The sequence below is a fragment of the Artibeus jamaicensis genome, unplaced genomic scaffold (assembly GCF_021234435.1).
Source record: "Artibeus jamaicensis isolate MK-2021 breed Jamaican fruit bat unplaced genomic scaffold, CSHL_Jam_final contig_519, whole genome shotgun sequence".
Classification (NCBI taxonomy): domain Eukaryota; kingdom Metazoa; phylum Chordata; class Mammalia; order Chiroptera; family Phyllostomidae; genus Artibeus; species Artibeus jamaicensis.
Genome location: NW_026521871.1, coordinates 9,203,914 through 9,227,425, shown reverse-complemented (window position 1 = coordinate 9,227,425; position 23,512 = coordinate 9,203,914). Strand labels below are relative to the sequence as shown.

The 23,512-nt window shown below is 33.9% G+C and overlaps 2 protein-coding genes across 7 annotated transcripts in view; one reads left to right on the top strand and one right to left on the bottom strand.

Annotated features, from left to right (window-relative positions):
• The window catches only part of TASOR (transcription activation suppressor), a 50,622-nt gene that overhangs the window by 25,554 nt on the left and 1,556 nt on the right, over positions 1 to 23,512 (bottom strand). For 5 of the 6 annotated variants that reach the window (XM_037132098.2, XM_037132099.2, XM_037132101.2 and 2 more), the window contains exons 2-11: positions 15,488 to 15,633; positions 13,787 to 13,879; positions 13,106 to 13,178; positions 12,583 to 12,674; positions 11,776 to 11,937; positions 9,750 to 9,874; positions 7,720 to 7,751; positions 6,930 to 7,035; positions 6,011 to 6,114; positions 5,827 to 5,930 (exon numbers count right to left, since the gene is read on the bottom strand). In XM_037132098.2, the coding sequence (XP_036987993.2) occupies positions 5,827 to 5,930; positions 6,011 to 6,114; positions 6,930 to 7,035; positions 7,720 to 7,751; positions 9,750 to 9,874; positions 11,776 to 11,937; positions 12,583 to 12,674; positions 13,106 to 13,178; positions 13,787 to 13,879; positions 15,488 to 15,633 (1,037 nt within the window). Of the gene's footprint in view, positions 1 to 5,826; positions 5,931 to 6,010; positions 6,115 to 6,929; positions 7,036 to 7,719; positions 7,752 to 9,749; positions 9,875 to 11,775; positions 11,938 to 12,582; positions 12,675 to 13,105; positions 13,179 to 13,786; positions 13,880 to 15,487; positions 15,634 to 23,512 lie in introns of those variants that run through there. The other variant, XM_053669334.1, reaches the window with a different exon arrangement.
• Positions 1 to 23,512, top strand: part of CCDC66 (coiled-coil domain containing 66) — a 119,988-nt gene that overhangs the window by 95,833 nt on the left and 643 nt on the right. The gene's annotated exons all lie outside the window — the stretch shown is intronic.

Genomic DNA, 23,512 nt, shown 5'->3' with positions numbered 1-23,512 from the left:
TGGGATTTTTAAAAACTGGAATTGTAAATATTAAATCTGTTGATCAAATGAGAATTAACCTCTTTATGATACTGTCATAACCATGAACAAGGTCACCTCTTTACTTCTTTAGGGTATTCTTGAAATAGAGTTTTATAGTTTTCTGGATGCAAGTCTTATTTTTTGTCAGATTTATCTATCGCCAGGCATCTAATATTTTTTGATGCTATTGTAAACAGTATTTTCCATTTCGGTACATATTCTGTTGTGTATGTAGAAATGTAATTTATATTTATACATTAATTTTATGTCAGATCTATATATGACATTTGAATGATGTATTTATTTTTGTACCTTCTTTGGGATTGCTACATATATTTCACTATCTAGAAACAACAGTTTTGGTTTTCCTTCTCTAGTCTTCATGCTTTTTATTTCTTTTTCTTGTGTTACTGTGTAATCTAGGAGCTACAGCACAATGCTGATTGGTGATTGTAGGCATTCTTGTCTTCTTGATTTTTAAAAGACTACTTCTAAACATTACCCATTAAGTAGAAAGTTTGCAGTAGGTTTTTCAGAGATACCTTTACCAATTTAAAATTTTTTCTTTTTCTTGGCAATGAGAATAAGAAGTGTTTATTATTGTCTCAGATGAGGCTGGGGAAGGAAGAGAAAGCAATAGCAGGGAGAAAAATTTAGAAGGGGAGACTATATTACTTCATCCTCTGTCTCTCAAGGTTTTGTGTCTTCCCTGCAGTGGGAGCCCCAGATAACAGTCTCAGGGCAGGGCCAAGACAGAGGTTCTGGCACCTGCACCCTGCAGGGAAGGTCCAGAGCAATGGTCTCTCTCAGACTTGGCTGATACCAGCAGGCAGAGCCTAAGAGCCAGCTCAGTGAGGGGGCTGTAACAGGGGGGAGTGGTGAGGGGGGAGAAGCAGGGACCAAATTGGGTTCACGGTTGATGAGTTCATGACATGCCTCTTCCTCCCTTGATAAACTGTGAAATCCATTTGTCCTTGGCCAGGATGAACTTAATGAGGAGATGGCTGTCACTTCTGGGCATCCACAGAGGGCCTGCAGGAGTTGGGGAGGCTCCTGTTAGTGCTCATATCCTGGCCTGTTTCCCAATACACAACCCTGGGAGCTTGCTTGTCTTTCTGCTTTTTCCCTGACCAGCTGCTTTTGAGTCCAGGAAGCCTTATATCACTCCACACACTGCCTTTTTCTTCTTTTGTTTCCATGCTGGTTCTTTTTTCTGTGTTCAGTGTCTCTGGACCATCTTTTTGGTGTCTGTGCCCATCTTGTTTTTCTCTCTATCGTGTTCTCCTTCCTGATGCATCTCCTGACCTCCACATTAGCATTCACAACCTTGGCCCCAGCCACTGAAGCCAGAAAAACAGCTCCAATGAAATGTGAGTGGTGGTGCCTTGCTCACGCAGCCCAGTGATTCTAAAAAAATTTTCCTTCATTTTTTTAACCATAAGTGGGTTTTAATTTTTATTTAATGCCCCCCCACTTTTTTGCATTTATCAAGATAGCCATATGGTATCCTTTCTTCTAGTATGTGTCTGCAAATTACAACCTGAAGACCAATCCAGTATGTCCTCTGTTCTTATAAAGAGAGTTGTACTGGAATAGAGCCATGTCTATTCACTTATGTGTATATGTAGCTCCTTTCACACTGTAACGGTATAATGGTAGACTTGACAAAGATTCTATGGCCCACAGAGCCTGAAACATTTACTATCTGGTCCTTCACAGAAAATATTTGCCAACTAGCACATCAGAGTTCTGAATTATGTAGCTTAGAAAGCCTGTGAGAAAAAGTATGCTGAGTTTTTATCCTACTAAATGGACCTGTCCTTCTATATTCCTTTAACTTTATAACTGGATAAGTATAACACAGAATATTGGCGTTGGGGGTTTGGGATATAGCTTAATGAAAGAATTCTTCTGAGCTTTAAAATAAAATTTCTTAGTAGCATACACAAATTCTTTTCCACTCTAGGAGCCCAGTAATGTTTAGCCTTTTCTTTTTTCTATATTATGTGTGATGGTTAATTTTATGTGTCAACTTTACTGGGCCACAGAGTGTCCAGGTCAGAGGCCAAATTTTACTCTGGGCGTTTATGAAGGTGTTTTCGGATGAGGGTAACATATACATGGATAGAATGAGTAAAGAAGATTGCCCCTCCCCAATGTGGGTGAGTCTCATCTAATCAAGTAAAGGTCTGAATACAACAAAAGGTTGACCCTTCATGTAGTAAGGGGAAATTCCTCCTGCCAGCCTTTGAGTCAGAGTATCAGTTTATATTCCCATCTTTGGACTCAAACCGAAACATCAGCTGTCCTGGATCTCTGACACTCAGACTCAGACTGGAACTATACCATCAGTTCTCTTTGGGTTCCAACTTGCCAACTGCAAATTTTTGGGACTCTTCACTCTCTAATTCGTCATATTTTATATATAAATATGCATGCCATTGGTTCTGTTTATCTGGAAAATCCTAATATACCATGTAACTATCTTGATAAATGGAACAAAAGAGCATTAAATAATATTCAAAATCCACTCATGGTTGAAAAATGAAGAAAAAGTTTTATCCCTGGCTGGTGTAGCTCAGTGGATTGAGCAGAGGCCTGGGAACCAGAGGGTTGTCAGTTCGATCCCCAGTCAGGGCACATGCCAGGGTTGTGTGCCAGGTCCCCAGTAGGGGGCGCAGGGGAGACAACCACACATTGATGTTTCTTTCCCTCTCTCCTTCCCTTCCCCTCTCTCTAAAAATAAAATCTGTAAAACAATTTTTAAACTGATAAAGGTATCTAGGAAGAATGTTCACAGCAGAAAAAATTTCAAATTTAGGGACACTGCTCTCACAGGTTTTTTTATATTAACGTCAACTTTAAAATGAACTTATCACCAATCAAAAAAGAGCTCAATATAATTTTACTTACTTTATAAATCTTCCTGTGGGAAAATAAAACTTTTCCAGACTTCTCAGTACTCCTACAAAAAAGTCCTCACCTTCTGAAATGCGTATTTCAGAAATGCGTATTATATAAAGTTAGGGAATGTTTACTTTCATTTCCCCCAGAAATATTTTGCTATTCATATACCTTAAGAATTAGATCAGTAGTCAATTATCTAGTTAATTGCTCTAATCTAAAGGGTAATTAAATTTTTCTTGTTCCCCTAAGAGTGTCAGGTAGATACACAAAGAGGCCAAGGAGTTATAACACAGATGAGTTCCTAGTTTAAGTCCCAAGGTGCTGGGAAGACTGAGAGCTCTATCTCCTATTTACATTTCAAGCAGGAATGAGTCCTAGGAATTTTGAGATGTCATTAGAAGAACCAAGAGAGCTATCTGGCTCCTGGAAAGATTTTACTTATTTACCAAAGTGTTGGGGTTAATATTTATTAACATTTTCAGATGCCTTTTCAGGAAGAAAGTGAAATAGCTGCCTCCATCTCTTTATAAACAAAGAAAAATAATTTTTTCTCTGGAGTGTGTAGCTACAACTGGCCTATTATTGTAATGGTAAGGGATGGCCAGTTACCCTAATGGTAAGGGTAAGGGAGGGCCAGTACATGTATTACTTACTGTAAGGTATTCCGTTAAGTTTGTATCTGATCCAAAGTACCTCATGTGTGTATTCAAGATAAAATTACTGCCCTGGCTGGTGTAGCTCAGTGGATTGAGCACGGGCCTGTGAACCACACGATCGTGGTTTGATTCCCAGTCAGGGCACATGCCTGGGTTGCAGGCCAGTTCCCAGCAGGGGACACACGAAACGCAACCATACATTGATGCTTCTCTCCCTCTCTCCTTCCCTTCCCCTCTAAAGAAATAAATAAAATCTTAAAAAAAAAAAACCAAAATATAAAATTACTTACAACCCAACAGTCTCCAATGCACACCTCTCATTATCATAAGTATGAAGAAAGTAACTATAGTTAGGATAATTCCTAATGGGGTTTGCAGGAAAAGGAAGAGCTACACCAAATCCCTAGATCCATTAGATTCAGGTAGTATATTTTTATAGAATGCCTGTGCCCTCTAAGATCTAGGTCTCACATTACTTCTTGATTCTGGGGAGACCCAGGCCTCCACAAACCTTGCTCAGATGAAGAAGAAGAAAATGCCAGTATCCTTCTCGCTGTTAGGAACTGAACAGACATTATAATTTTCTGATAAACTCTTCACTATCTAGACTCTCAATACTCATTCTCTGAAATGTAAAAAACTAAACGGATTTGGATAACTTACCACATCCAAACCTACTATCTTAAACTTTCACTTTCTGAACTCAGGAACTGAACAGATTTTGATCATGAGAAATACTTGTACTATAGACAGGCTTTCTGAGGAAACAAGAAATGTAAATATAAAAAAAGTATGCTCATATATATTGAATGTGTGTGCACGTGTGTGTGTGTGTTCTATGATGCCTAGCTCAACAGTTTCTAACTAGTTGGTCAGAGTTATTGCTGGGTATCTAGTAATTCATAAGCGTACAAATTCTGCCTATAAGTTTATATATAATTTGACACTCTCATTTATAAACAATAAATCAGCTAAGCAAATCTATAATGCATACATGAAAATTCTATGTAAACAATAAAAATGAAGTTGCAGGTTCTGAAAATCAGTGATACCAATCTCCATTTGACTACGTGGAAACTGAGGCACAATAAAGTAAGGAGTTAAAAGAGGTCAACTGTTGAATAATATGTATTAAATGACATACCTTCACAAAAAACTTCTCTTCCTCTCTTACTGAAATGTTGGATCAGCATTTATGTATCTAAACATGAGCTTGCCTATCTCATGTTAATAGAAACCTTAGAATAGCCACTATCCTTTTCTGCAACCATACCTCTCCTTCAGTTAAACTGTAGTTAGCATCACAAATTTTCCATTCATTCCAGAACACGTAACAGTATACCTCATCTAATCTCTCTACCTAAACTGAACATAGTCACTCTCTTTTAAAATGGATACTACCTACTAAATAGTTCTTATCTGACTCTTTTTACAATATATCATCATTCTTACCTTTCTCATCCAACCCTCCATCACCCTCTAATAGTTTCCTACCTCATCTCTCTCTCCCTGCTTCAATTCATTCTCTACATAATAACCAAGGTAGATTATGTAGAGACATTTGGTCATGTTGCATACATAATCAAAACCTCATACCAATCCCTCTAAAACCCATTGCTCTTAAGATCAAGTCCAAACTTCCAAAACATTTGAAGATTGCCTGAATGATGCTGTAGGACAGTCTCCTACAGACTTTTCCACCCTCATGTTCTACCACTTTCTCCCAACTACTATAGTGGTTCTTTTATTTCTTCAACCTCACAAAGCACCTTCTTTTTGAATTTTCAAATATGGTACTATCTCTACTAGAACAAACCACATTTACCTGAATAATTCCATCCAAACCTACTACATAAACTTTCATTTTCACTTTCTGAACTCAGGAATTGAACAGATTTTCCTGGACTACCTGTGTAGTCCAGGAAAACAGTCTCTTTGTCTCATTTTTTATTGAACTGTATACCCTGCATAAATAAATGATTTAAGTATTTTTTGAATATCACAGTTACAATCACAAAGTACATCAGACACTTCATGAGAAGACTGGTCTAGAAGAGCTAAGTATCATAGCTATAAAACAGTGTACCAAAGGCCATAGTAAAACACTGTTAACTAATTGGTAGCAACAAAGACAGAGAGCTTGTGGTATTTTTAGAGGGAAAAATAAAATAAATTAAAATATATGATCACTTATTAATATGCATGTTTGTAAAGGAGAAAGAACATTTTAAACTTAACTCACAAGTTTTTCTTTCTCTAGTTTTTGCAGTAAACTCTCCATGTTACTTCCAATTCTTGTCTTTTCTACAACTTCATAAAGACTGCAATACATTCCACTTTTTGAAACTGACATAGGAAAAAATACATGGTCAATATTCAAATTCAAATCTACTTCTTATATTTCAGTAAAATTATAATTACTTTACCTTCATTTGAACCGAAGTATGCTTCCTTGTAAAACAGTGCTGGATGAATTTTCTGTTTCAGATGATCAATACTCATAACTGTTTCAACATCTAACTTCTCAGGACTGAAAGAAAATTTAAAAGGCGTATTTCCTTACCTGTATTTTTAACTCCAGCAATGGTATGTGTATGTATCTCTGTCTCTGTCTCTCTCTCACTCACACACACACACACACACACACAAATATTTTGCTGGAAAACAAAGAACATATTTATTAATATCATATTTCAATGAGGATTTGATATGAGAAGTCCAGATACACAGGTAAATAGATAACTTGGCAGTATTAACAACCTTCCAACTTTAAGGCTGAAGCTAATTCTATATGTCAATATTACTAACCACAAAGGATATAAGGTTATCATTTTATTAAAGACAGTTTAAGTAAATACTATTAACATAATCTTCAAATATTTTTAAAGGCTTGTAATGTTTACTGTGGTGGTAGCAAAAGATCATTTTAGACCCTTCTATTCCAACATATTGCACAAGACTGAAACAGCCTATAAATTTTAACTCATATCAAAGCTGTTTCCAATAAAGAACTGGTAACTTTTAAGTTTATCATGTTCAAATTGCTAAATGGAAAATATACCTAACTAGGATAAAACAGTGAAAAATCACTTAAAATTTAAATTAACTAAAAAGAAGTTTGATGCCCTACATATGTATATGACTTTTTAGCCCATCCTCAAATCAAGACAGAAAAGCAGAGGGCTCATCTTGCCAATGAAGCATCTAGAGATACTAATCAAGCTTTTTAAAAACAAAACAATATTTATATCTAGGTTCTTACAGACAAAAATAAAATTTAAATATAACTAAGAAAAAAAAAGCAAAATTGCTGGGCTTTCTTTTTTTGAAATATAGCGTACTTACAGTTTGATAGGCAAAAAAGCACGAGTGGCTGACCTCAAAGAAATATAGCACAAAAGCTTTCCTTTATTTAAAAGCTGTCCTTTCCACAAGGTGTAGTTAAATTTATCTAAATTAAAAAAAAAAAAAAAAAGACACAATTCTTGGCAGTCCAGAAGCAAATACATGTTTACTAGAAATAAGGGGAAAAACATCTACAAACAAGGTTTTGTAGAACAACAAAAACCAAAATATTTGATATTTCTGTATACTGGAGAATTCAAATACTAGGATTTTTGTTTAAGCTATCTTTCCCCTACAAATTTATTACAGCTTCAGAGAATACCAAATTTATTTGTCTAAGTGTCTAAGTCTCAGCTTTCTTGAAAGCTGAGAAGCAAAGACTATACAGTTACTGCCTTGTTATTTCCCCTAAAGGAGACTGTATTAAATCCAATTAAGTATATAAATCCTAAAATGTCTCTTATCAATCTCTTTTCATGTAAAGAAACTGGGCCTAAATCTCTGATTAATTTAATACTTTTAAAAGGTGAGTTGGGAAACTTGTTTCATTTTTTACCATTATCAATCAAAGTGCTAAAACCTTTTGGTCTATTCACAGCAGAAGTAGCTTCTTAAAGGATAGCTTACATTTGGATGACCAAACGTTGATGCTACATCTTAACACAAGCTTGCCTTTCTTTTCAATACTTTGCAGTCTCCCATTCATTATAAAAATGAAACAAAGCCCTTACTTTTTACTATGTGCACTTACTCTTACTTTTGATTTAGAAAACAAAGGAAAGAATCTTACCTGTGTTTCTATCTGCATTAAAGCTGTTAGATCTACAAATAAATTTTAAAATAATTACCAATTGCTAACATAAAAGTTAACATTCAGGACCTTAATTTAACTGCTATTTTTAATGGCATTCTATACAAGAAAATGAAATTCTCCCTCCAACTAGAAGGACCCAGTTACTTACTTACGATGACATTTATAAATCTACGTCTACTTTGAGAAAAAATTAGCTTCTTGACTTAAATTACCATATTTGCCCAAAATTAAAGGATCATTTTCCCCAAAAATATTCATCAGGAGAAAACAGAATCCTTTAATGTCTCTGTCAATTACTTTATTCTGGTGATAAAATTTGAAGAAATGGCCTCAATATGTATTTAAGTACATTCATTCATCATTCAATAAATATTTACCAATATTCTAAGTTAACAGGAGGACTACAGGGATGAATAAGCCCCTGCCAATGAGTTTATAACTCATGAAGCAGACGGACAACAAGCAGAAAGGTAGGTATACAATTTCCAAGATGATAATGGTTTTAAATTCTAAGGAATAAAAAGAAAGACACTAAGAATACAGCGGTTAAAAAAAAAATCACAGAAGACGTCCTTGATAAGATCATAATTAAGGAGAGATCTGAAAGAAGTGCAGGCGTAAATTACGCAGCTAATTGGGAAAAGAGAGGGAACAGCAAAATGTAGAGGCCCTGAGGCAGGTGCATTGAAGGTTACATTCAAGGCAGAGCAAGGACGTTCAATCAATGCTTGTTTTAAATGCTATGAAAGTCAATAGACAGAATCAAACTGGAGGCAAAGAAAATTAACGGACAGTCATTATTCTTGGGAGTGTGACCTCATAATCATCAAGTGTTGAGTACCTTTTGAAGATCACAGCTGAAAAGCACTATAGTAACTGTACCATGGAGATAATATAGACACACACGCACACACACAAAACCACAACTGTGTGGATATTATATGAATCTGTACTTGTGGCTATGGATGGTCTCCAAAACTAATCACTGATATGAAAAAAGTGTTAAACCTCAAACAACTGAAAGGAAGGCAAAATTATTTGATCTAGATACAGTAAAGAGGTCAACCTCAAAAATGTATACCTGATGAAATGTAGCTTTTTTAAATAGCAGTATTTCTAAATTAACAGATATCTACATGACTCTGAATATGGGTACTCAAAGTAGAAATAAGGCAACATGTGACCATTTCACCTATACCTTTTTAAGTTCATAGTCAAGCCTCAGTTCTCAAACATCTTGGTTCTTGAACAATTTGTTTCTCAACCAAGTTGCTCATGGAAGAAATCTCAGTCATCTAACAAAACTTCTGGTCTTGGTTCTCTACCCGAAAACCCTTTCGTGCTGATACCTATACAATCAATCACAAGTCTCTCAGGTGACTAAGTAGATTTGGTTTTTGAACAAATCGCTTCTCAAACAGTTTTCCAGAAGGAATTAAGTTTGAGAACCAAGGTTCTACTGTACTTACTTAATTTTGCCAAAACATTTTGTGGAATAATTACATAAGAATAAAAATAGGGGAAATTGCTTTGTATTTGGTGACCTTATATTAGAGCTTGTAAGAAGTCATCAATGCTACTCAACTCTAAAAATCAGCATCACCTGGAAGGTTTTAACTATCAATACCTGAGCTACTTAATAAATATTTGATTTAATTGGTTTGAGGTAATGCTGGGAATCTTTAGGAGAAACTCCCCGTTTTTATGAGGGTTAATACACAAAATTCCACTTTTAAAAACTGCATTTATTCAGCTATACAAATCTTCATTATCAAGGAAAAAGAGGTTAACCAGCTAGAGTCAAGTAAATGTTAGTTTGTATTGCCACATAGTTTGAGTATCTGTCCTTAACACTGACCTTTTAAATCACTGTGAACATTTACTTAATTAATTTCAAGAGAAGAAAAAGAAAATGGGAACAAAATAAAATGTTCCTTCTAACCAGGCAGTCCAGGATATGTAATGTAATACCTTTCTGGATGATGTCTAAAACTCCTAAACCTTACCTTGATGAAGGTACAAACTTCGAAGGTTGTAGATCATCTTCGTAAGTAAAAGACACAACAGCATATGGACACACATGTCTTGGTCTTCGTCTTAGCTCATCAAAGCCATACTCATAAAAATAATACTAAAAATAAGACAATGCAAAATTAACTTCTTTAAGAAGGCAAAAAGTACATAGTAGAAATCTTGTATTTATCTGCGTGATTTTTGAGAAATGTAACTCTGAAATGTGCCTCCAACAGAAAATATCTTTAAGCACTGCTTGTCAATTTAACTATATAATTTGTACTTTATACATTTTATGATATAAAATATTCCACTTATATGTGTGTGCATGTGCACGTGTGTGTGTGTGTGTGTGTGTGTGTGTATACACACTCCAGATTCCAGGATACTAATAGGTATTGCAAAAATTTATTTCTGAAGAGCTAACCACTGGGAATATGATCAACAAGTTTCCTCATAAAAATGTTGTAAATGAGGCTCCCACATTAGCCCAGAAAAGCCAATTTGTACAAAAAGTAAAACACTAAAATTACAACCAAACCTACCATGTTGTTGTTCATCTTATCAAGAAAAAAAAAACAAAACATTTTCTTGGCTCTAACTAGAGACAAAACAGCAAAAGGGGAGTAGACGAGATTATAAGCATAAGTGACAAAGGTAAGTGACTTTCTAATTACTACCTGTCTGCTTTTCCCCTTCACGTATTCAAATATTCATTAGATCAGGTTTTGTGACTCGCAGATTAGTGGTTTTCATTAAAAAGAGAGTCCCAGGTTACAAATAAGGCATTGTGCTTCAAAGTCCATTCCCTTGAGGCACTATTGATTTCAATAATGTTGTTGCTCTGAAAATGCCTGGAAATTTTTAGAAATATCAAGCCATTTTAAGATCTGCTAGAAAACCCAATACATTTCTACAGTTGTATCTCACACCTACCAATACAACAATTCAGAAGGTAATCAAATGAAGTCAGTCTAGATGACTTTTGTGAATATAATTTTTGCTAAAAGCCCCCAACAACAACAAGGGGACAAGCCCCCTTGTCCACTGAGACTCTTCAAAAAGAAAGGAGTACCCTAGCTGGCATGGTTCACTTTGTTGGGTGTCATCCTGCAAACCAAAAGGTCATGGATTTGATTCCTGGTCAGAGCTTGTGCCTAGGTTGTTGAATTGGTACCTGGCTGGGGCGTGTATGAAAGGCAATCAATCAATGTTTCTTCCCCTCCGCCTCTGTCTCCCTTCCTTCCCCTCTTTCTTAAAAAAAAAAAAAAAATCAATAAGCATGTACTCAGATGAGGATTAAAAAAAAGAAATTTTATATTATGTAATTAAAGTAAAAATTAAAGAAACTTCCAGGGAGATTAGTACCACTTATTTTTCACATACAATCCACTTGGATGCTTACATTTTTTTGTAGATTTGTTAAAAACAGTAACGTCACTTTATATCATTTAAAAACATAATGACAAAAATTCATCAAATAGAACGCTTTTAATTTTAAGTATGTGTAGTTTACTGTGTATCAATTACATCTGAATAAAGTTTAAAAATTAACTGTAAGTTTGAATCTTAGAAAAATGTTAATCAAAGTAGAGAATATCTAGGAAATCAACAGTACAAAATAATATGAATTAAGGTATTTCAAGGGGCTTCAACTCTACCCTAAAGGATGAGTAGTAGGCTTATTAGGCAGATCTTTCTAGGCCAGTAAAAGCCAAGGCTACAAAATGAAATGCGGTATGTTGAGGACAGAAGGAATACAAAAAAAAAGATAGAAGTAACAGTCTATAGGCAAGGTGAGCTAGGCTAAGGAATCTGAATATTATCCCCAAGTGGATGTTTCTGAGCTTTCTTGAAAACACTGAACAAACAGCAGTGAGAGACACTGGAGTCTGGCAGTAAAATCTGGAAACCAGTATCTAGACTGTAGCAGAGGAAACTGAAAGTGAGACATTTTAAAGGATTTGGTGAAAAAAGATATCATTAGGTAATAACACTAAAATGGATTCCGGTACCTACCTGAGTAAGCTCATAGGCTCGGTAAGCCAAAAGTGATGTAATTCTATTGGCATTCTTTGACACATGACATTCATGCTTTGGGGTTGGGTCCAAGGTACTTTTATTTAATGTAGAATCCAAACTTTTTACACCCATGGGGTCGTATATACTCTTTATTTTACCCTAAAATACAGAAAACCTTTTAAGTCCACCCAAACCTAATTATTGACTAATGAAATTGCCATTATAGAATACTTGTTTGAATAGTTTTTTTCCCCTTTAAGATCTGGTAATAAAATAACATTCAATAGTTTTTGTCAATATTGAAGCAGAAGAAAAAGTTTACCATGCAAATTAAGTGTTGTTTGAATTTGTTCTATAACAAGGAAATAAAAATTTTATTCACAACGCTCTTCACTATCCTAATGGCATTACCAACACATTATCCTCCTTTCTTCATTCTATTCTTTGGAAAGAAAACCAAACTCTAGCAGGGGTGTCAATCTGGGGCCCAAATGCAGCCCAAAACCACATGCAGCCCAAAACAAAATGGTAAATTTACTTAAAACCTATTTTTTGCTCATCAGTTTTCATTAGTATTTGTGTACTTAATGTGTGGCCCAGAGACACCAAAAGGTTGGACGTCCCTGCTGAGTCTATTCTAAATTATACTAATTTACATCAAAGATGGCACAACACTCTCAAAAGTATCTTTATATTAAACACAAGCAAGCAGTTTTTAATTTAATCAAACTTCCAAAAGCAGGGTCAATTAAAACCCAAATGAAATGCTGTCTTTGATATATGAAATGTAAAAGTTGAAATTACCTTCATTATTTTAAAAATAATAATATCACCCACTGCCCCAGGTTCCAAAGGATTAGTTTGTAATAAATCAGCATACCTAGAAAGATAGATACCTAATAAAGAGGGAAAATTTTTTAAATTTGAATTTGAATAAGGGCAAACTATGAAAAACTAAATATTTAATGATAAGAGATAAACAATATGACTGACATCTTTAAAAAATGTAATGACAATAAAGATAGCTAATATTTAATCAAAGCAAAAACAGAACCAAAAGAAAACATGCAACTAATCAAAATTTTCAAATTTACTAGGACTAGATTAAGACATTTATATAAAGGTAATTTTTTTCTATCAATTTGTAGCACACAAAAATCAGAAACAAAGAATAAAACTGGTTACACATCACGGAACCTAAAGTTAGTCTCCTTTTCAAGGAACATGACGATACATATATAAATTTATAAGGACTGCAGCAAAACTAGATAATATATTTTCAAATGGCAACTTAACAGTAGATAAATGAAAAAAGAAAAAAGATTACCCATGGAAGGACTGCCAAGAATTGTTATTTTGGACTGGCCCACCTGTAATCCTTTTTCACATATGCTTTGAACCTAAATAAATAAAACATTTCATCTTGCAATCTTAATACATGAAAAATGTGAAAAGATAATTTGTAAACTTGTTTTAAATAAAATCTAAGCTTCCAACCTATGTATTTTTGTACATTACAGACATTTTAGATATATATATGTGGCAATTTATGACTAAATATTAATATGAAACTGGCTTACAATTCCAATATAATCATAGCTGAAATCCTTTTTTATTTATGCTACGTGTGAGATACTTAGAATTCACGTCACTCATATATAAACATACCCTTTTACAGTGAATTAGAACATATTTAAAGAAAAAATAATTCCACCTAAAAATGTTCAATTAAAAAACAGTTCCCAGCACATGTAATCAACAATATGGAAGACAATCTGTTTTAATAAAGGGAAAATTATCCACTATCAAGCACATTCTAGGGGAAGAAAATAGGTTTGGTCAGAAAAAAAATGAACACATTCGAAAAACAATGTAATACCTTCCCCTTACTAAATCACTTCTTCTATTTACACATCAAGAAAATGTTACTTGTAATTATCAAGTATACTGCTGAATAACTAAAAAATTGGTATCTTACAATGCTTTTTTATAAAATGGGATCACTCACCTGATATCGATCAACCATCAGAAATGCATAAGATTCTGAAAGTTCTTTATCTAAACGACCATCAAACTTCAATTCTCTTCGCTTTTCTGTGAACTAAATGAAATTAATCCTATAACAATTCTGTAGCGATTACATTTCCTGAGCTAAGAGTTTCAGAAATTTTATTTCTAAAAAATTCCAAACTGACCAAAATAGAAATTATCTTTTTTTTATCTGTAATTTCTGTGTTTTCATTTTTCTCCTGTTTTAATTGGTTCTTTACCTTTACAATATAGTCAAATAAGCATCTGGTATTTATCAATTTTAACTTCATTTCTATTAAAATTTTACCACTCCAACTCTCCCACACATTTTTAAGTTCATATTTTAATTATCTTTGGATCTTTCATTTCATTTAATGTGGTACACTGCATAAAGTGTTTAATAAATCTCTGTACAATGACCAACTAGACTATAAACTCAAGACAAAAAAAAAAAGTTTCATTTCTTAGTAAGTGTATTCTCAATGCCAAGTACATAAAATGTGCTCCGTACATAGCTAGATAAAAGAGTGACTTAATCTAAGTACATCTGAACTGAACAGTTTAGGGTAAGTCACCCTAAACTGCTGGCTTTTGCTTTTAGATACAAGTAGATAAACATACATTCAAAGGAGATAGCCCAAGTCTAACAGATTTAATGTATGTAATATGTAGACCATTACTGATCTTCAATAATATAATCAGAGAATCTATAGACTTTTCATATAAAATTAACAAATAACCTCTATCATACCATGAAACCACATCAAACTACCAAGGTTTTCATTTTCTGTGGCAGCCAGTAACATAGGAATTCTTCCAAAGGTAAATTCTGGTAGCTAACTTACAAAAGTACAAAAATAACAGTACTTCATGTAATACATACATCAAATATGTCTAAACACGTTATTTGTATTACTTCAGAATAGCACATTGGATTTTCCTAAATCAAAACTCAAGGAATATTCTAATTATGTACATGAAACGTAAATTTACTATTTAACACACTTAAAAACTATTTCCTTTTGTTTGCACGTTTTCACTAAAATTTCAGCTAATAATAAGATAATTCAATCATCAGGTAACAACTGGGAAAAGATTAATAAGCATATCCTAAAAAAGAAAATACATATTCAACTTCATTATCTTGCAGTTTAGACATATATAATTAGTGATGCCATTTAATTAGCATGTACTTGAAAGAGCAAAGCTCCAGGTGGTGTGGCTCAGTGAACTGAGCACCGGCCTGTGAACCAAAAGGTCGCTGGTTCAATTCCCAGTCAAGGTACATGCCTGGGTTGTGGGCCAGGTCCCCAGCAGGAAGGTGCAAGAAGCAATGACACATGGATATTTCTCTCCCTCACTTTCTCCCTCCCTTCCCCTCTGTCTAAAAACAAATAAATAAAATCTTTTAAACAAAGAAGAGCAAAAGCCAATAAGCTATCCTTATGCTTAAGATTTTTAGTAAAACATTTTATATAATAATCACACATTAACAGCAGATCAATGTTGTGACATACCAACAATGTTTAGGAGGAAAAAAGATGTCATTTAAAATTTGTTGTCCCTTCTATTATATGGCTTTTCTAAAAACTCTAGCATTTTTAAAGAAAGGGAAAGTAAAACAAATTCCAGACTATTAATTGACTCTGCAGTCTGACAATCACAATTCAAAACATACCTCCTTTTCCAAAAGCTCATTATGTACCAAGCAAGCACGTTTGTAGTTAAAATTTGTCACTGAGGTTGGTTCAAGGTAGGATGAATGGAGAATATTTAAAACATCTTCAAACTCACGAGATCCTGGAGTTAATGGCTGAAAAAGTGCTAAAATAAAAAATATTATTCATTTTAAGATTATTCCATCTTAAATGTAGTTTTTAATATTTTTGTGGGCTTTTAAATAAAGCTAAAAATGGTTTCAAGATTATCTTCCTTAGTGATACGCAAAAGAGTTAAAGTCATTGAAGAAAAAAGTAAAACCAGTTGCCCAAACCAACCAGCCCCTTTAGCAATGAGTACCTGGCATTACATGTGCAGACAGTGTTATAATTTTGCAAACCTTAGGCATGCTACATTAGGCAACATAAACTGCTTCATGAGTCTCATAAGAACTTGCCCATATATTTAACATATCTCAACTCCTATTTATGTTACACTGAAATAGTGGACATTTCACCAAACTAAGCGCTTACACCCTTAATGACAGAGCATAAAAATATTTTGTAAGACAAAGTCAATAAAATGATTCTATTTGGTGTTTAGTACTAAAGTTTGAAATACCGCATCCACTGGCAACTTTTATTACCAATATAAAGTGGTAGGACATTTATCATGAAAACTGAGTGAAAAGATGTGGAGCTTTAGAGTCAAACATGAATGCAAATATCCTAACTAGCATTTTCTGGCTTTATGGAGACCCTAGGTAAATCAATTACATAACCAAACATAAGCTCAGTTCTCTCATCTGTAGAACAGAGAAATCTAGCTATCCTAGTAACCACTATCATGCCACACACCAGACCATACATGAAAAACGCATTAAGCACAGTATCTGGCACAAAGACAATAAAAGTTTTTATTAGTCCATTACCCATTTAATTTTTAAAATACTTAAGTATCATTTTGGACCACTGGATTATTGGTCTAATAACTTTAGATTTCCACTTTATGCATCACTTAGTTTTACTTACTAATGAATTTCAAATTATCAAATATATGTATGAAAAATTTCCCCAAAACAAAAAGGATCCACTTATTTTTCACTGTATATAACTTGTTATACTTTATTCCTATTCTTTCAAAACACTAGGTATAGTCAATAAATGTCACAAAATATGAGAAATGTTCTCTTACATATCCTCTTAAAGGTACTACATAACTAATAAACTGTTTTTACTGTATTTTCTATACGTATGTATTAAGGACGTGATGTTAAGTGATAAATTCATCCATCCATCCATTAATTTACCAAGCCATATACATATTATAAAAGTGTTTGTAGCCTTGACTGGTGTTGCTGAGTAGGTTGTGTCTCATCCCACAAACCAAAAGATCACTGGGTCAATTCCTGGAATCAGGGCACATGCTTGGGTTGTGGACCATGTCCCCATCTGGGGACACGAGACACAACAGATCCATGTTTCTCTTCCTTTCTCCCTTCCTTTCCCTCTGTCTAAAAATAAATAAATAAAATTTTTAAAAACTACCTAAAAAAAGTGTAAAAATGTACCTTTCAATGACAATGCGTGCTGTATAATGGTTACTACTGTGGGATCACACACTAAAAATGTTTTTGAAAATGAATAGCCTCAACCTAGTTATAATTCAATAGACACTGACTAGCAGTAAGTAGAGGGGAAAAATAAAGCCTTCAAAATCACCCTAATTTGTACTACATAAATATATTCAATAATCTATTGATTATAATAAGCTTCATGAAGCAATAACTCTATCTACCTTGTTCATTACTCTATCTTGACCACGCCAGTAGTCAGGTCTGTGGCCCCAAGTTCAATGACTAAATGAGTAAATGAAAGAACATACTTTGTCAAGTGTCTTAAAAAAAAAAAAAAAAAAAGACTGCTGTCATTTGAAATTAGGGGTCACATATTCAACAATTGGGTAATATAGAAAACAAGATGAAAGCTCAAAAGAGAAACACATTCTTTAAATTAAAATCTGTTCTATAGAATGTGATAGGAACAAAACATTTTTCCTCTGTGACTATCCCCAACTAGAAAAAAATCTTGGCAAGAAAAACAGCAAGTAGACTAGTCTTTACAGGCTTTCACATCCAAAATGGGCCAAGCATGATTTAAAATTACCAAATGATTTCACTTATATGTGGAATCCAATGAATAAAATTTTTTTTTAAAAAGCAACAAATTAAATACAAACCAATTCATACATACAGAGAACTAACTGACAGCTGTCAGAGGGAAGGTAGATTAGGGGGCAGGGTGAGAAAGGTAGAGATTAAGGGGAAAAAAATTCAGACACAAACAATATGGTGATTACCAGAGAAAAAGGGAGTGGGGGAGGTAGAAGAGGGTAAAGGTGGGACAAATGGTAATGAAAGGAGATTTGACTTGGAGTGGTGAACACACAATACAAAATACAGATGATATACTATAGAAGTGTATTCTGAAACTTACATAATTTTATTAACCAATGTCACACCAATAAATTTAGTAAAAAAAATTTTAAAACTATGCACGATTGATTTGTATGTTTCTAAACTAACAAAATGAATTCAAATACCTAAAATGGGCCAAAAGCTATTACATGGATTCAAATTTCTTGGAAATTTTACAAGTCTACATAAAATAAATTATTTCTAAGTTAAGCAGCCTCAATACTATTTCCATCATTCATTATGTAAAAAATTAAGCGTTATAGCATGTAAACTTATATAGCAATTAACGTTCAAGCCCTGGCTAATGTCGGAGAACTGAGGACTGGAATGCCAACTGAAAGGTCACTGGTTTGATTCCAGGTCAGGGCATATGCCTGGGTTGTGGTCATGTGAGAAGCAACCCATCAATGCAACCTATCAATTCTCTCATACATCAATTTTTCTTTCCTTCTCATACTCCCTTCCCATCTCTCTAAAAATAAATAAAACCTTTAAAAAATTTCAAGTTAGTCTCAAAAAAGTATTTAACACTTCTTTATCATCCCAAAGTAATGCCCTAATGAGTCAAATACATACAAGTATAGTGCCAATGGGAAAAAATCTTGTGAATGGAAATATAAAAAAGGTACAAGACTTTTGGTCTAACAATAAACCATGTCTTGGGTATTCTACATTTCAAATGCCTCAGCTAGGTTTACTAGTTCAACTAGAGTTGCAATTTCTACTTTTTCTTCCCAATTATCACTTCTACAAAAATAAAATTATGCAGTTAACTATTTTTAAGGATTCAGGTCAATGTGCCAGTAATGGTAGTTTAGAAAGTTAAGCATTTTATTGTGAATGTACATTCCCTGGTGGTCTTTTTTGTCCTCAATAATACTCTCAACTCTAAATATACCCTGATTAACATATCCTGTCACTTCTTTTACACAAAATATATACACATCATAATCTTAATTATGGCCCATTTTTTTGAGGCAATAATAAACAACCCTGTGACTTCAAATGGAAAACAGTTTATATATTAATCATTCATTTCACTAAAGTCAGTGTACAATATATTGTTCTCCAGATTCTGACAACTATTGAGCCTAGTAATTAGTGTGTGTCATAACTACTTTTCAGATACTGTACAAAGAGGTTTACATGCATTACCTTACCTAATCATCAAAACCACCCTATTTAGTTCATTATACCCATTTCACAAATGAAACTGAGACAGCTAAAGTTAACATGCCCAAGGTTAGTTAATGAATAGAGCAGCTGGCATTCAAATTCAGGCTGCCCAGAGCTCCAAATCTTGTGTCCCAAACCAGAAGTTTAAAAAAAAAAAGTGTGTTTAAGAGCACAAACTAATTATTTCCAATAACTAAAAAAATATTTTTCTCCTCATTTTATAGCAGGAAATAACATAGAATACTTAGACACAATTAGCTATAAAACAAAAAGAACATGATGCCTAAAATTATGCCATTTCTACTCTTTTATGTATCTTCCTTCAAATCTGTTTTTCATTTCAGTGCATTTAACAGGGTCAAAAGCCATACACCCTTTTTTTTGGTTTATAAAGGTTAAGAACAGCAACAGTTCTTCCACACATTAAAAAACATAATTTTAGCACTGGCTGGTGTTACTCAATGGATTGAGTACCCGTCTGAGGACCACAAGGTTGCAGTTCAATTCCTAGTCACAGCATGTGCCTGGGTTGCAGGCCAGGTCCCCTACTGGGAGTGTGCAAGAGGCAACCAATCAATGTTTCTCTCACACATCGATGTTTCTCTTCCTGTTTCTCACCCCTTTATCTAAATATAGATATTTAAAAAAACACATATAACTTTACTTATGTACAGGACTTTTGTCAAATGCAGGTCAACTAAAGAGTTGATTTCTGATCATAATTCACAACAAAACTGACCATAAATGTGTTTTATAGGACTGACAAACGGATTTACAAAGGCACTTGGAGATTTATAATTCAGATGAAGAAACACTGTACCACAAAGTCAGAACTAGAATCCAGGTCTCCCAACTCCCAGTCCATACTATCATGATTTTTCATTACTGTAGGATACTAAACATACCTAAGAATCTAATGTTATATTTAAGCACTTGAAAAAAGACATAAAACTGAGGTCATCAAATAATTCCTTAGTCAAAGCAACATTTTTCCTCAATTACCTTTACCAATTGAGGTAAGTCAGCATTGTCAATGCTGATCTTTGTGTTTGTGTATATGTAAAAAAAAAAAAATTGTTATGCCCTGGCTGGTGGATTGAGTGCTGGCCTGCAAACCAAAGGCTCACTGGTTCCATTCCCTGTCAGGGCACATGCCTGGTTTGCAGACCAGGTCCTCAGTAAGGGGTGCACGAGAAGCAACCACACATTGATGTTTCTCTCTCTCCTTCCCCTCTCTAAACATAAATAAAATCTGTTAAAAAATGCTTAAATACATATACATAAAAAGAAGCTATACTTTTAAAAGATGGATCACTTATCAAAACATACCAATAGATGATATGAACTATACACTCCAATTTAAAGTAACTAATTCATGGAAGAAAAGTAAGAGACCGTGGATCACATATGGTCTGCAATTCTCTCTGAATCCACCTCTGTAAAGTCTACTAGTATTAATGATTAAAATACAATATCCATTTGTTCCTTATAATAATTAGGTTACTTTAAAAAAAACTTTTGTTCAGTCTAATAAAATTGCTGCAGATGTAATACTTTAGGAATGGTGTTTCATCTCTAAACCAATGTTGAACATACTGCAGAATTAGGAATGAGTTAAGTTGGCAGACATCTATGGAGACAAGTACAAATAGAACACTGTTGACTTTTTGGACTAGAGACTAGATCAAAGAAAATTTTATTTCCATCACCTCGTATTTACATGCACCTACCAAACAATTTATGTGAATAACTGGATTCTGTCTATAATATCCTTTTTAGGTTTACTTCTATGTAGGGAAATATATGGTACTTACAACCCAGTCATTCCTATATAACTACTAAAACATCATTTCAATTTCCTGAAGAACACTTTGCTCCAAAGTCTTCAAACAGACAACTGCAAACTTTGTGGAAAATGGAGACTGGGGAGAAGAATTAGCCATAGACTAGACCAGTATGGATGCAGGTACATGAGAGCAAACAGGTAATATGCAACACACATGCATGACACATAAGTACATGAGCAGTTACTCTCATGCTCTACAGAAAACATTAACCAGAAAAACATTTTTTAGAAAGTGATCCCCAAAAACTTTGGAGAAAACTAACTATATCAAATACTATTACCATTTTAACTTACTTTTGATGACTTACAGTATTAGATTTTAAAGTAAAGGAAGGCAATAGTGAAATACCTACTAACAAAATGCAATTCTACAATTTAGTTAAATGTAGAACAGTGCCTCTTTAAACTACTATATTAAATAGCCCAGCCAATAAATAGAGTAAAATTTTACTCTTCCAGTCCATAGTTAAGTCACTTAATATGTCAATATTGACTGAATGCATTAATTTTAAGTGAACATTACCTCAATTCCCAGGATAAAGACATGCTAAACATTTCTAAATTTAGGTTTAAAAAAATTTTTAAATAGGTCAGTTCAAAAGCTAAATAAAACTCTTACTATAAAAAAGAAAATTCTTGCTACAGTTTGAGTAATGACAGGTACTCTACCACCAGAGGTTCCCAACCTCCGGGCTACACACCAGTACCAGTCTGGGCCTGTTAGGAACCAGGCCACATAGCAAGAGGTGAACTTAAATGTAATGCACTCAGATCATCCTGAAACCATCCCCCTACTACTGCAGTCCATGCAAAGATTGTCTTCCAAGAAACAGGTCCCTGCTCTACACCTAGGTTCAAATTCCAACTCCATCATTTCCTATTAGCTGTGTGACCTTGGGCAAGTTATTTAACCTTCCACCAGTACTTCACTTTCCTCACCTATAAAATGGGAACAGTACCTACCACATAGTAATGAGATTTAGTTAATACATATAAACTACTCAAAATAAGCACTATAAAGTATTTACCAATATTATTTAATTACAAGAGCAGTATTTTGGATGTTACACTACTTTCAAGACCAACAGAATTTCCTAAGTCAACACATTATACTCACATAGTATTTACCTTTAAGGTGCCAAAAATATTCAAGTCCTAATCTTAAATTTCACTGGAAAAGCATAGCTACAAGAAAAGGTTTGCCATATTAAAAAAAATTAATGCAACAGAACCTTTGATACTGAAAAGTTCAAGCAGGTGTCTACCAAAAATGATCTACTATTCATGATTAGTAGACCTAGATGTCCACTACTAATATCTAGCCAAATCTCATAATTTTCACAACTTCTAAGAAATGATTTTGAAATGAAATGTAAAACCAGATTATCTGTTGCAGTTTCTGATAAAAGTACTTTCTAAAAATAATGAAAAGTTGAATTTTTCTACTAAATTCTATCACCAAGCACCAGCTGCTCTCTGATTCGACAGGATAAAGTCCATGGTGGCAAAATAGTTGTTTATTTAATTTTTAAAGGCTCTATTTAAATTGTTATTGCACTATTTGAATAGCTGCTGCTCAGTATATAAATATTTAGACAAGTTAAAAATTACTCATTTTCACTAAACATGAAAAAATACATTGTGTTATATTTTCCTTATACACAACCTCCCTGACAAGAGAAAGGTAACAACCTTTTACCACTTAAGTGAAAATGGAAAATATAAATTTTCCCCAAGGGGCATCTATCTCAGGAGAGAAAACAAATTTCGTATTTCATAATTTACAATTATATCCACATTTAGTGTGTTCAAATACAGCGGTTTCACAATTTATCTTATTAAAAGAGACACACACAGTGCCTTTAAACATTTCCTATTGCCTTCCCTTATTTCAAATCAAACTGTAAAGGTTTCTAGGCCAGTTTTCTGATCCTATCAAAAGGTAAAAGGTGGTGTGTCATGGTTTGTGATATACCAGAAACCATATTTTGGACACTTAAAACCTAAAATAAATGGACTTCAAAATTTCATCAAACTGAAAAAAAAAATTCAATCTCCTACCTCATAACCAGAGGCTATCTGAATGTACTTCCAACCTACCACCAACTGGTAATTTAGGCTAGGCATCTAACTTTCTTCACATAGACTATACTATATACCTAAATCAAAAGAATTGACCTTTACAAGCATCCCCTTGAGCCCTCAAATATACTACATTAACTCACTTAAAAGTTATTTATGGAAATATTCCTCATGGTGGTAGACAAAAGGTAACTTCACCTTCGTTACCATGGTTTCTAACAAGGCTTTCCTTGGCTTCGTCATCCAAATAGAAACTAAGTTTGACTTTATGTGCATCTGCTAAAAGGCTCTAACGATTTCAATTGTGCTAATGGAGCTTGGTTGTGCACATGGAAAGAAGCACATGGTTCCTTCCAGATCCTAAGTCTTTACTGATTCAAATTACAAATAAGTTTTCTCTAAATAAAAAAATTCCCATAATTTTCCAAAGTAAATCATGACAAACTGAACCACGCAGTAAATCA